Source organism: Lontra canadensis, unplaced genomic scaffold (assembly GCF_010015895.1).
Source record: "Lontra canadensis isolate GAN:19392208 unplaced genomic scaffold, GSC_riverotter_1.0 scaffold17, whole genome shotgun sequence".
NCBI classification, from domain to species: domain Eukaryota; kingdom Metazoa; phylum Chordata; class Mammalia; order Carnivora; family Mustelidae; genus Lontra; species Lontra canadensis.
In genome coordinates this window covers 23,278,490-23,293,351 of record NW_022631011.1, presented here as the reverse complement: position 1 = coordinate 23,293,351, position 14,862 = coordinate 23,278,490, and the positions used below count along the sequence as shown (strand labels likewise).

Genomic DNA, 14,862 nt, shown 5'->3' with positions numbered 1-14,862 from the left:
CTCATCTTTGAAAGTTTGGGGTAGTAACTCTGAGGATGTATATTGGATCACTCTACATTTAATTCCCCAGGGCACTGAGATTACGTCTTTGACAAAAAAAAAAAAAAAAATGTGGTTTTGAGGCTACATAACAACCTAGTACATCCAAACTGAACAGAACTGAAAATGATTCAGATATAAAAATTTTGGTCATGGGGAGGAAGGGGTTAAGTGGTCCCTCTGTAGCCTCCCCATAGTCTAACATGCTCAAGGGAGGAAAGAGAGTGACCTTAACACAGAGGGGATCCCTCGCAGTTTGGGGGCTTCTCTGGGGTACCAGTCATTTCCGTTATGAGCATCCTGATTTGATGGAGAAGCCTCGTTCAGATGAGTTTTCAGACCAAAGTGATCCATCTTAGCTATAGATTTATGTATCCTTGGCCTGTAGAACTGAGTTACACTTTGAGGTATAACAGAGGCAGACTGAAACAGGAAAAAAATATCTGAGATCTGTCTGAAAGTGGTAAGAAGGAGTGTCATTATTGCTCTTTTGAATTAAATGTTGGTTGCCTCTAATCCTGCTCCCAATTAAAAAGAACTAGAAAAACAAAAATGAAAACATTAGCTCCACTTTGATGTCTGCTTCTGTATCTAGTCCCTTCAATTAGGAGGTATTAACATGACTTTCAATATTTCTCCAGTGTCATTTCGGGTTCTTTGTCACATGGCGAACCCAGTCATGGATTGGCTGATAGAGTCATTAACTGCAGAGAAGTCCTGGAAGCTTTCAATCTGCTGGTGCTCCAGGTTAGCTCCTTCCCGTACACACTACAGACCCAACAGTCTCGAATCAGCTCCAGCAATGAAGTTCACTGGATACAGCTGGACGGCATGGTGAGTCTCTGTTCTGCTCTCTGAGGCACAGCCATGTTCTCAGTCCCCCAGGGAGCAGAATCTTGTAATAAAATATTGTCATGGTTCTGTAAAATAACATGAGACTTCAAAAATCTAACATTTATCTCCTAAAAGTTCCATATAATTACAATTATTATAAGTCTAAAGACTAGTGATTAGTGTCCTATATCAATCTGATTATGTTCTTTTTTTAGGTTATCATGCAGATACAGAATTATCCATCCTATATAGTTCCACCCCCAAAATGTGATACTGTCTTATACAGCCACCAATAATTTCAGGGGCACCTTGGTGGCTCAGTCAGTTGAGCATCTGCCTTTGGCTCAGGTTGTGATCCCAGGGTCCTGGGATCGAGCTCCCTCCCTGCTCATGCTCTCTCTCTCTTTCTCTCTCTCTCTCTCTCACATTATTTCTGTCTCTCTCTCTCAAATAAATAAAATATGTAAAAAAAATAAAATAAATGATGAATTTCAATCTGAAATTTGGAAATTTTGTTGTCCTTTTGAATAGCTCTTCTGTCATGTTTCAGTCTTACTGATCCATGACTGTAAATTACTCTCATGTTCCCCAGCAACTGGATTTTTAAAAAAGATTTTGTTTATTTTTTTGACGTAGAGAGAGAGATCACAAGTAGGCAGAGCAGCAGGCAGAGAGGGGGCGGGAAGCAGGCTCCCTGCTGAGCAGAGAGCCCGATGTAGGGCTCGATGCGGGGCTCCATGAGGGGCTCGATCCCAGGACCCTGGGATCATGACCTGGGCCGAAGGCAAAGGCTTAACCTATTGAGCCATCCAGGTGCCCCTGGATTTTTTTCTTGTAATCAGTTCTTAGTCATGGTTGAAACAGGATTGTGATACTGTTATTTTAAATTACTCAGTAGTCACACTTAATGTTTTTAGAGCAACCATCTCAAAGTTGTACAATAATATTCAAGACTGTATGTTTTTTTGGCTCCAATCCCTAACACATGGAAGATATTTTCTGTGACCTATATAGTGCATGATAAATATACTATCAAAGAAAAGAAGTAAGTGTTTCATAAAAAATGATGAAGATTAGCCCTTAAGCAATGGATTCTTTGTTTAAAAATATTGAACATTATGGGTATTTTTAAATAAACATTTTTAAATAAACAAGTAAAAGATGCCAGATGCAAGAATAACATTTAGGGGCACCTGGGTGGCTCAGTTGGTTAAGCATCATGTTCTCAGGGCCCTGGGATGGAACTCCACATGGGGATTCCCTGCCCAGTGGGGAGCCTGCTTCTCCCTCTCCCTCTGCCTGCTGCTCCCTGTGCTGTTCTCTCTCACACACAAATAAATAAATAAAATCTTAAAAAAAAAAAAAAAGAATAACATTTACTCATTTATCAACCCAGTGCATTTCATTCTGTTATGAAGTAGGTAAGTTTTCCCTGACTTGTAGCTCTTATTTTTGAGTATTAGTTTGTCCTTTGTAGTCAAGCAAGCTCAGGTGACTGAATCATGGTGGCATCAACCATGCCTCCCTTGTGCGAATTCAAGTGTGTTCACTATCACATAGAAATTGCTTTGAGCTCTCACTTTGTTAGTATCTTCTCTATGCCATCTTCATCAGTTGGATGTCAAATTCCAGGTGAGAGTAAGAGGCTAGCTCAGTTCTTTTGCCTCTCAAGTGTCAGGTACACCTGTAGACTACCTGTTGCCTCTCAAGTGTCAGGTACACCGGTAGACTACAGTTGCCCTGACATGGAACGGGATTGCCAATAAAACTTGTGAAGGGAAAAATTGTTTTTTAAGCCAACAGTTTTCCTATAAATGTTAAGTTTTAATATATTGTTGGGGAGGGGAGAAGAGAACTATCCTAATTAACCTTGTTGGTGTCATCTTTTCCAGAAGGGATCACACCAGTGATAGGAAAAACTCATAGCTTCGGCGCTTTCCCTTCTCCTGACATAAAATAATAGGGAAATAGGCTAAAAATAACTTTCCTTAAGAGTCATTCTTCTGTGCCTGGATGGCTCAGTCAGTTGAGCATCCAACTCTTGATTCTCAGGTCATGATATCAGGGTCGTGAGAGGGAGCCCCATATCAGGCTCCACACTCAGCATGGAGTCTTCTTGAGATTCTCCTTCCTTCTCCCTCTACCCCTCCCCCCACTCCTGCTCACTCTGTCTCCCTCTCTCTCTTTCTAAAATAAATAAATAAAACTTTTTAAAAAGAAGTCATTGCTATGATTATGGTTGCTTTTTAAGGCACAATAATGGTACTATGGTTATTTTTTAAGGGGTTCTTATTTGAGAGGCATCTAGTGAAGTATTTATGAATCAAAGATTGATACCTAGGATTTAATTAAAATAATTGAGGGATAGAGAGTTATTATACTCTAATTAAGGTTTTTAAAAAATCATCACTATGAAATTGAGATCAGCATAGAAGAAAGATAGAAACTTTGAACCTAACAACATACTTACACATTAGGGAAGAAACTCCTAACTATTAGCCTCCTTTTGTTATCTTGAGGTCAATGTCTTCAAAAAGGAAAAATTGAGAAAAGCAGAGTAATTCAATTCAAAAAATACTGAGCACTTGTGGGCTCGTGTTAGACCTTTCCAAGAACACACAGAGAGAACTAACTGCTTAAGGGAGAAAGAAAAGTACATATTAAGGTCACTGTTACGAAAGTAGAATAAGATATACATAGAGAAAATAGTTTGGTGGTTACCAGAGGCAGGAGTGGGATAGGTGAAAGGGTGAATGGGGTCAAAAGGTACAAACTTCCAGTTATAAAATAAGTAAGTCCTAGAGATACAGTTAATATTGTATGGCATATTTGAAAGTGACTACAAGAGTAGATCTTACAAGTTCACATCACCAGAAAAAAAATTACAATATATGGGCTGAGAGACTTACTCTGATGATCATTTTACAATATATATGAAGGCATACCTCATTTTATTATGTTTTGCTTTATTGCACTTCGCAGATATTTCATTTTTTACAGATTGAAGATTTGTGGCAACCCTGCATCAAGCAAGTCTGTTGGCACCATTTTTCCAACAGCATTTGCTCATTTCACATCTCTGTGTTACATTTTGGTAATTCTCACAATATTTCAAACTTTTTCATTATTATATTTATTATGGTGATCTATGATCATTGATCTTTGATGTTACTGTTGTAAACACGTTAGTAGATTTAGCATTGCGGCATAATGCCACATCCATGTAAGAATGTGAACGAAATAGCACAGCTCATTGACAATGCACTTGGTCACCCAAGAGCTCTGATGGAGATGCACAATGAGCTGAACGTGGTTTCCATGCCTGTTAACACAGCATCCATTCTGCAGTCCATGGGTCAAGGAGTGACTTCAATTTTCAAGTCCTATGATTTAAGAAAATACATTTTGTAAAGCTATAGTAGCAATAGATAGTGGTTCCTCTGATGGATCTGGACAAAGTTAGTTGAAAACTTTCTGGAAAGAATTCACCATTCTAGGTGATTGAGACATTCTTGATTCATAGGAAGAGGTCAAAATATCAGTATTAGCAGGAGTTGGGAAGAAGTTGATTCCAAAGTCATGGATGACTTTGAAGGATTCAAGACTTCAGTGGAGGAAGTCCCTGCAGCTGTGGTGGGAGTAGCAAGAGAACTAGAATTAGAAGTGGAGCATGAGGATGTGACTGAATTGTTGCAAGCCCATGATAAAGCTTGAATGGATGAGGAGCTGCTTCTTGTGGATGAGCACAGAAAGTAGTTTCTTGAGATGGAATCTACTCCTGGTGCTGTGGAGATTGTTGAAATGATAACAAAGGATTTAGAGTATTACATGAACTTAGCTGGGAAAACAGTGGCAGAGTTTGAGAGGATTGACTATAATTTTGAAAGAAGTTCTGTGGGTAAAATGCTATCAAACAGTATCACACGCCACAGAGAAATCATTCATGAAGAGAAGAGTCCATTGATGTGGGAAACTTCACTATTGTCTTGTTTTAAGAAATATCCACAGCCACCCCACCTTCAACAACCACCCTGATCAGTCAGCTGCCATCAACATCAAGACAAGACCCTCTACCCACAAAAAGATTATGATTTGCTAGAAATTAAGATGATGATTAGAATTTTTAAGCAATAAGGTATCTTTTAATTTAAGATATGCACATTGATTTTTTAACATAATGCTACTGTACACCTAATAGACTACAATATAGTGTAAACATAACTTTTGTATGTACTGGGAAACCAAACAATTCATTTGACTCATTTTATTGACCACCAGCTTTATTGTGGTGGTCTGGAACCAAACCGTCAAATCTCCAAGATAGCCCTATACATAAATAGAATTCTTATGCTATACACCTGGAAAACTAATGCAATGTTACATGTCAATTGCATCTCAATTTTTAAAAAAATCAAGTTGTACACCTTGAATGTATAGTTTTTATTAGTAAAAACAAAACAACGAGTAGAATGAGAAAATTTTAAAAAATCAAAATGCTCTGGGGGTTGAAAGGAAGGAGAAGTCCCACCCATCTGAGAGCACTAGGAAAGGCAACATGGAGAGAGCACTGTGGATGGGCATTGCAAGGGCAGAAGGACTGCGCTCAGGTACTCCTGGCAGCAGACCACAGAAGAGGAAACAGAGATTTTTCAGAGAACACTAAGGGGATGAAAACCTGGAAATATATAGATAGAGGCTTAAAGTGCCAGGCTGGCAAAGTTTACACTTATTACACAGGCATTAACAATTTTTTCAAAAGGGCATAGTATTATTAAAAACATAGTTGAGCCTTGAACAACACGGGTCAGAAGCACCCACGCCTGCACAGTTGCATATAACGTTGTCTCCCCCAAAACTTATCTAATAGCCTACTGTTGGCTGGAAGCCTTGCCAAGAACATAAAAAGTTGATTACCATCTATTTTGTATATTATATAATTATATACCGTGTTCTTACAATAAAGTAAGCTAGAGAAAAGAAAGGGTTAGGGAAATCATAAGAAAAAGAAAATACATTTAAAGTACTGGACTGTAAAAAATCTACACAGAGGCAGAGCGACTGATGGTTCTGAGATCTGTCTCTTGCTTCAACAGTGTTTGGATGGAACAGACCCAGGGATATCTCTTCTCCGAGCTTCCAACCACCCTCCAACCTCTTTTCCAGTTGTAACCTCAGAACCATCTTTTCAGCCATCTTCTGGCTCCAGGACTAGACATCACTAGTTTTTGAGCTTAGGTCCTTATTGCCAGTCAACCACAAGCTCCTGGATTTGTCCAGATGACTCCATCAAGGTGGAGGCTGCCCTCACCTGCCTGGTCAACATGCATACACAGGGCTCCAATGCCTGTCTCTCCCTGGGCTTCTGTCCCAACCTCAGCCAAGTGGCTCTAGAGGGCTGAGGTTCTATTGAAGATACAAGATCAGCCCAGCAGCCATTCACTCTTCAGGCCATGCGGAAGCCCTTTCAAGATGAGTGTAAACCCATGGTCCTAGAGAAGAATCTGAACCAGGGCCTTCTGGATCTGCCTGCTCTGGGTTCTGCCCACACAAACTCCCAACTCTGTGGCTTCCTGGAGAACCACTTCCTAGATGAGGAGGTAAAACTCATCAAGAAGTTGGCCCCTTGAGGGGCTCATGGGCATCCTCCTGGGTGTCTGGGCTTCTGCCTGAGCCTCTTCCTGCAGCCACTAGGCAACTTTTTAACCACCTAGAGCCCTCTCCCAAACCCTGCACCAAATGAAAACAATAAAGCTTTTTGCAAAAAAAAAAAAGCAAGAAACAAAAGCAAAAAAAAAACAAAACAAACAAACAAAAACAAACCCCAAAAGCCTCTTACGTAAGTTGGACCCATGCAGTTCAAACTTGATGTTGTTCAAGAGTCAATTATATTATCAGAATATACATATTTCATTTTCATACTAATATGGTAAATGTGCAACTTAATGAATTTTCACAAGCTGAAAGCACCTGTAGAACCAGCATCGAAATGAAGAAAAAAAACATCACCACTAGCCTGGAAAACAGGCACTTCCCACAGAAGGCTGACACTCCTCTGGCCTCTTACCCATAGGTTTGGTTTGCCCAGGTTTGAACTTGATATAAATGGAATCATGCAGTATGCACTCTTTTGTATGTAGCTTTTGCTCAGCATGTGAGATTTTTCTCTATTTTTCATGAGTCATAAAACATTCATATTGCCGTATATAGATTACACTGGGTGACCACCACAATTCACTTATCCATCCCATTCATTTATTTCAAGTACTGGTGTTATTTACATTCTAGTAATGTAAATTTTAGACCCAGGTATGTATTTTTGTTGGGTGTCTATGTGGGAATGAATGCATATGTTCAGCTCTACGAGATACTGAGAGGCTGCCTTTTAAAGCAGTTCATTCAGGGTAGAGGTTAAGTCAAAGTGATTAAACATGGGGAGATCAGTCATCTGGCTTTTCTGATAATTCAGATTCAAATTAACAAATACATAAATCATGGTCCTAGCCAGAAAAAGTATGGGAGAAACGGTGAATTTTCTAGGATTTTTTATTGGGGAAGAGGGAACAGTTGGAGATCTCTTTGAGGTGATGCCTTTAGTTGGAACCAAGTTCAAGGGGAAGAGTGATCTGTGGAGGGCAAAGGAAGTGGACTTTGAATGAGTTAAAGCTGAGGAGTGCACGGATGTAAATGCAAATTTGGAGTTTCTACAGGGGATTTTTGATGTAGATTTGGAATATTTCGTCAAGAATTTCAGTGGTCACTGAAGCAGCTGGTGTGGATAAAATCGTTGAGGAATGTAATGAAGAAAACTGCCAAGAGGGCTGTGGCCAAGGACTGACAGGTACAGGCCGCTGGATTTGGCCTCAGCCGTCTTTGGTGACCTTCCAGGGAGCCGAGCATTTGGCTGGTGAGAAGCAAGGACAGCAGGGAGAGGACAGGGAGAGCTGTGGGTGAGGGGGAACTGGGAGGGTAGGACTTTGGGAGGAGGAGTTTTTTTATTTTTTTGTTTTTGTGGGAGAAGGGACATTTTCCCAAAAGACCAAAGGATTCAGTACGATTTGTGATTCTTGGAATGCCCTGTTTCTTTCAAGTAACATCATTCAGAGCTTTGTAAAACACATTTTATTTTTTTATTCTTTAAAAGATTTTATTCATTTGGGCGCCTGGGTGGCTCAGTTGGTTGAGCAGCTGCCTTCGGCTCAGGTCATGATCCCGGCCTTCCAGGATCGAGCCCTCCATCGGGCTCCCAGCTCCTTGGGGAGTCCATTTCTCCCTCTGACCTTCTCCTCTCTTATGCTCTCTCTCACTCATTCTCTCTCAAATAAATAAATAAAATATTTAAAAAATATATTTTATTCATTTATTTGGCAGAGAGAGACACAGTGAGAGAGGGAACGCAAGCAGAAGAAGAGGGAGAAGCAGGCCCCCACCCCACCAAGCAGGGATCCTGATGTGGGACTTGATCCCAGGACCCCGGGATCATGACCGAGCCAAAGGCAGACACCCAATAACTGAGCCACCCAGACACCTCTGTAAAATGTATTTTAAAGGGTGGTCCCACTGACATCTATTACAAGGTTTATAATACTTAGAAGACTGCAGTTACAGTTTAATGCAGACCTAACAGATTGGGGAAACTATTCACGTCTAATTCTTATTTTTAGTATATCTCATTCTTAATCTATAAAGTCTTTATCGATTAATAAAGAAAATACTGGCTCCAGTTGGTTACAGGTTATCTGTTTAATAACCCCCCCCCCGCCATAACTTTGCAAAGAAAGAGAAATTAAATTGAGGACAGGTGGATGCATCCTGCCCAGTGAATTAAAATGCTGCATCAGGGAAAAATAACAGGCCTGGAGTAGGATTTTATATTTTCCCAAAGAAGCAGGACCAAGCATGAGAAGGAAAGTGAAGACAGCAGGCACAAAAGAGAAGTCATTTCCACTGACTCTGTGCCAGCAGTCCAGATAAGGACAGAAACTCTAATGAATGGCTTTTTTTTTTCATCCTGAAATGACTTATTTGACACAATTATCCAGAAGGAAGGGAGCAAATAAAAAAAGGCTTCCAGGCCTTCAAAACAGATGCTACTCAGTGTATGCTCTAAAGCTTCACTGTTTACAAGGACATACTCTGGTCCTCTGGCGCATTTATTCTCAAATAAGATCCTGTTCCAACAAAGAGGAATAACTGGTCCGGGGGGCCACAGAAAAACTAAAAGTGGCAATTAAACAGTGCTTTATTTTCTGTCTTATGGACCTTATAAACCACACAGTTGCTTATCTGTTTTTCTGAGTTACTAAAAAAGCTCAGAAACAAAATGTACAAAAACTTCTTGTGTGCATTTTTGAGAGCACAAGCTCCATGCCTGGCCCAATCTTACATCTCTTACCCTTGCTTCTTCTTCCTTTGATTGCTTACTTTATTGAAGCTACTGTATTACCTTTATGAAATGAGTTGGAGAGTGTTTAAAGGAAAATGTCAATACATAATTACAAATAAAAGTAAGATTAACACACGTAGGACACGTGACAGGTAGGAGGCATGACTGGGAAAAATTAATGTAGAAAAGAAGAAAGAAAGCTTGAAAAAAAAACAGATACATGAACTCAAAAAGCTTACTTAATATTCTGGGGCTATTTATGTTTAAGGACAACTTGTCACACAACTCAGGATCCTCTGAGGGAAACTTTGTGTCATGTCCCAAAATAGTTATTCATTTCATAGTGATGTCTGAGTCATCAAGAAGGAGAATAAATACAGTGAATTCTGCTTAGGAAGGCAGAAAGGTATAGATTCCATTTATAAATAATTTTTTTGTAAAAAAATAAGATTTTCTGAATTACCATCATTAGATGATGTCAGAAAAGTTTTTTTTATAATAAGAGTTTTTTAGTTTGTTGACCTCCAGATAGTTCTATAGAGAAGTATCATTATAGAGAGCTGCTTTATGAGGGAAAAGTCTGACCAGTGACTATACCAGCCTAAAAACGTTATTCCTCAGAAGATACCTGAACAAAGCAAAGAGAGGACAAACCATCTGTGTAGTTACCATCTGCCTTAAGAAAGCATGTCAACATGGATGCGTTGGTGGCTCAGTCAGTTAAGCATCTGACTCTTGATTTCAGCTCAGGTCATGATCCCAGTGTTGTGAGATCAAGCCCCAGGTCTGGCTCCATTCTGGGTTTGGAGTCTGCTTAAGATTCTCTCTCCCTCTGCCCCTCCTGCCCTCCCTCTCTAAAAAAACAAAACAGAACAAACAAACAAATAAAATCTCAACATTAACCACATATTAATTCATTTGAAGGGAAAAGAAATTTTGGTTTCTGCCCCAGAGATAACTGTAGAGTTAATATCAGGCTATATAATGAACCAAAATTTTTTCAGCCTTATTGAGGTATAATTGACATAAAATTAAAGATATTTCAATAGTTATTTTGTGTGTATTTTTAATTGAAGTATAATTAACATATGGTGTTATGTTAGTTTCAGATGTATAATGTAATGATTCAACAATTCTATTCATTACTCACTGTTCACCGTGATAAGTGTAGTTACCATCTGTTACCAAACAACATTATTACAAGATTATTGAGTATATTCCCTATATTGTGCTTTTTCATCCCTGTGACTTATGTATTTTGTAACTGGAAGTTTGTACCTCTTATCTACTTCATCCATCTTTCCATCCCCCTCCCCTCTGGCAACCACCAGTTTGCTTGCTTACTTGATGTGTTTATTTTTGCTCTCTATAGTTAACAGTCTGCTTTTTGTTTCTCTTTGTTTCTTCGTTCATTTATTTTGTTTTTTTTTTTTGATCCTACATGTAAGTGGAATCATATGGCATTTGTCTTTCTCTGTGTGACTTATCTCAGCCTTATATCCTCTAGTTCCATCTATGTGGTTGCAAATGGCAAAAACTCATTATTTTCTTGGTTGTTGTTTTTTTAAGTTTTTATTTTCATTCCAGTTAGTGAACATACAGTGTTATATTAGTTTTGGGTATACAATATAGTGATTTAACACTTTCATAAATCACCCTGTCCTCATCACCACTAGTGCATTCCTTAATCCCCATCACCTATTTCCCCCATCCCTCCACCCACCTCTTCTCCAGTAACCATCAGTTTGTTCTCTATAGTCTGTTTCTTGATTTGCCTGTCCCTCTCTCTTATTTTGCTTCCAAGATCTCATTCTTTTTTTGGTGTTATAAAATTGTAAGATATTTAAAGTGTACATTGTGATGATTTGAAAGGACTCCTCCCTTCTAGTTAATTGACACACCCGTCATCTTATTTATTTTTTATATATATATGTATATATATATATGTGTGTGTGTGTGTGTGTGTGTGTGTGTATTATGTATATATTTTTTGGTGAGGACATTCCATTTTGACTTTAGCAAATGTCAATTATATATTATAGTGTTCACAACTATAGTCAACATATTATACATTAGATCTTCAGACCTTATTCATCTTACAGTAGACAGTTTGTACCCTTTACCAACCTCTTCCTATTCCCTCCCCCCACACTTTCCCCACTCCTATTCCCCCCACCCCCCAACCCCCACCCCTGGCAACTACTCTTCTACTCTCTGCTTCTATGAGTTTTGATGATTTTTTTTAAGATTCCTCATGAGTGAAACCATGTACTATCTGTCTTTTTCTCTCTTATTTCACTTAGCATAATATCTTCAACTTCTACCTATGTTGCCACAAATGGCAGGATTTCCTTCTTTCTCATGGCTGAATAATATTCCATTGTGTGGACATATACATACTATATCTTCTTTATCCATTCATCCACTGACAGACACGTGGCTGCTTCCATATCCTGGCTATTGTGAATAAAGCCCAATGAACATGGGAGTGCATTTATCTCTTCTGTATCCATTTTCCTTTCCTTTGAATAAATACCCAAAAGTGGAATTCCTGGATCAACTTTTAATTTTTTTGAGGGACCTCCATATTGTTTCCTACAGTGGCTGTACCAATTCACACTGCCACCAACGAAGCATGAGGGTTCACTTTTCTCCACATCCTTGCCAACATTTGTTATCATTCTTCCTTTTGATGGCAGCCATGCCCACAAGTGTGAGGTGGGCACCTGGCTGGCTCAATCATTGGAGCATGTGACTCCTGATCTTGGGGTCATGAATTCAAGTTCACATAGTGCCTAGAGGTTACTTAAAAAAAAAAAATTAACGGGTGTTTAGGTGACATCCCATTAGGTGACATAGTCACCATCTTGTACATTAGATCCTTACTCTGAATTGCATTTCCCTGATGATTAGTGGTGTTGAGTACATGTTCATACACCTGTTGGCCATTTGTATGTCTTCTTTAGAAAAATGTCTATTCAGTTCCTGAGCCCATTTTTGATTGTTTGAGATTTTTGCTGCCGAGTTATGTGAGTTTTTTAGAAACATATTTTTGATATTAATCCCTTATCAGATGCATGATTTGCAAACATTTCTCCTATACTACATGTCTTTCCATTTTATTGAGGCTTCTTTTGCTATGTAGAAGATTTTTAGTTTGATGTAGTCCCACTTGTTTCTTCACAATTTTTTAACCTTCCAGCAAATAACATATTGCAGGGATTTCCAAACCGCCCCCCACACCCCTAGAAAACAAGACACACTGTATCCTCTCCTCACTGGGTTTGGCTCTATTTTGAATCAGGAGGACATGAGCTGCCAGGAGAAGCTGTATTTTGGCCTGAATGAATACAGTAAGTCTCTACAGTGGGGAATCACAAGCCCCCTTCTGAGATGCGATGAGACTTTTGAAAAAATGGTGAACACGCTCTTGGAAAGGTAAGTAAGGACCTTCAGCTTTTCCTTTAGCAGTACTTGTGTGTCTAAAATAGCCAAAAGCCTCTTGTGTCACTGTCACAGGGAGCTTCGTGGAGCCCCCGCTGTGCAGATGACATTCAAAGGCAGAGTGAAAATAGCCTCTCCTAAGATGACCTTTTACCCGTGTAGGTTTTCTGTGATCATCCGAGACGAACAAAGGAAACTAGCGACCCAGGGTGGGACTTAAAACCACTTGCCATGCTCTGAATCATCTCCCAAGCATGCTTTACTGCTCTCACCAGGGGTTAGATGGACAGAGAGATTTGCTGATTAAAGACCATTTCTCTGAGCTGTGGCCTTACACTTCTTCATTTTTCTCTTTTCCCTTCTATCCACCCAGTCAAGTACCCTTAGATGACTCAGTAAAAACTGAACTTTACTACAAGAGATTTGGATTGCAGACTGGAGAAAAGTAGGAGCAATTAAATCTTTGAAGTGAGTTCAGCTCCTAATGAGCCTCCTCCAGTCCCTGACCTTGGGAGTTAAAGATCATGACTTTTCTGTCTCCTCTGCTTTCTTTTTTCCCCCAAGTCCTGGTCAAACTCCAGAAGAGTAAAGGGTTTTCCTTTTTTTTCTCTCTGATCTTGAATCATAGACTTGAAGTGTCACAGAGACATTAGAATTTACGTAACCTGGTAGAGGGTCCCCTTGGCCCCCGCTGCAGGAGTCTGTCTGACCTTCGATGATGGGGGCAGGTGGACTCTTTTTGATGAGGCACATTCTAATTTTTAGTAGCTCTTGTTCTTCAAATTGATCACAAGCCACCTTTTTACTAACCTGTTCTATAACTTTGCTAAGAAAAAAGAAAGAGAAATAAAAAATGAGGACGGGTGGGGGGAGCCTACCAGTGAGTTATTACGTTGTACCAACGAAAAGAGCAGCCTCAGAGTAGGGTTTTATATTTTTGCAGCTGCTGGATTTAAGAAGACTTAACTGACACTGTGACATTAATCCTTCTATAGCACATGTGATCTTACATTTCCAAAATCATCCCATGAGTCTCCCTTTTAAGTGTTTCCCACGCAGCTACTGCAGCCACCAGCTTGGAACGTACCCTTCCTTCCAGGAGCATCACTCAGAGTCAGTCCTGTCAACTTCTCTTACAACTTTGGTAATACTTACAAAATAACAATTACAGTTCAGTGCAAACCAACCAGGTTGTGAAGACTGTTCACGTCTAAATTCAGACTTCTTTCAGAGTGTGAGATCTAAATGCCTATAGATCAAAATTACCATGGGTTCTAACTTTGGCTTACCTATCTGGTCCATCCAAAAACACGAAGCCTAAAACATGGATCTTGTGTGCTCACTTCTTCCAGCCCAGTCACTGAAGCTAATAATAGCTGTGATTTACTGAGTGTTTGAAGAACTGGTGCAGGGTTGAGTAAACTGGAGGATTTCTTCACTTTTCCCCAAACTACTAAATCCTTGCAACGTAAGGAGACCTTATCAGAGACCTGAGTGAGTCTAGACCCAGCTCTGCCCCTGACCGGTGGCATGGTCTTGGGCCAGTAGCCAGATTTCTGTCAGCTGCTTAATTCTCCTTCTGGTGGGAAGGGGAGGGCATCCACAGTCCTTTCCAGCTCTGAAGTATTTCAAAACCACGCTATTCATTTGATGACCCTAACTGGTATTTGACCCAGGGCTTTTCTGTGCAAGGCTGGCAGACCACTTGTTCTACTTTAAATAGAATTTTAAAGTGGAACAAAGGCAAACCACCCAAGGCCTACCCAGCTGCTAGGTGGCTGCCTGTGCTACCAGCTGGCAACCAGAAAGAAAGTTCACAGGCTCATCCTCATTTTGCCAACACCTCTTTTCTTGACCAGCACCTCCTTGTACCTGCAAAGGGGTCCTCTTTGCCCATTTGTACTCACTTTGCCAACAGACCTGGCTTTCTGAGGAATAACTCATAAATAATTCATGAATAAATTTTCTGCCTGCTCTGTAGCCGTAAAAAGTACCAATTTGAACAAAGTGATCCTCTTACTTGGCAGTCCAGACGGGGTGGGGATGGAGTACTGATGGGTGTTGGGATGAGGCAAGGACACCCCTCTTTGCCAGGTTCCCTTAGCTAAGCAGGGCTCTGGTGATAGGAGGCTTCGCCACTAGGGGGTGCTATTTCTCCAGTC

At 40.0% G+C, this 14,862-nt stretch overlaps 1 protein-coding gene across 6 annotated transcripts in view; it reads left to right on the top strand.

Moving 5' to 3' along the window:
- GREB1L (GREB1 like retinoic acid receptor coactivator) overlaps window positions 1-14,862 on the top strand; it is a 269,159-nt gene that overhangs the window by 221,410 nt on the left and 32,887 nt on the right. For all 6 annotated transcript variants that reach the window (XM_032859791.1, XM_032859794.1, XM_032859789.1 and 3 more), the window contains 2 exons: window positions 681-873; window positions 12,561-12,694. In XM_032859791.1, the coding sequence (XP_032715682.1) occupies window positions 681-873; window positions 12,561-12,694 (327 nt within the window). The remainder of the gene's footprint in view (window positions 1-680; window positions 874-12,560; window positions 12,695-14,862) is intronic.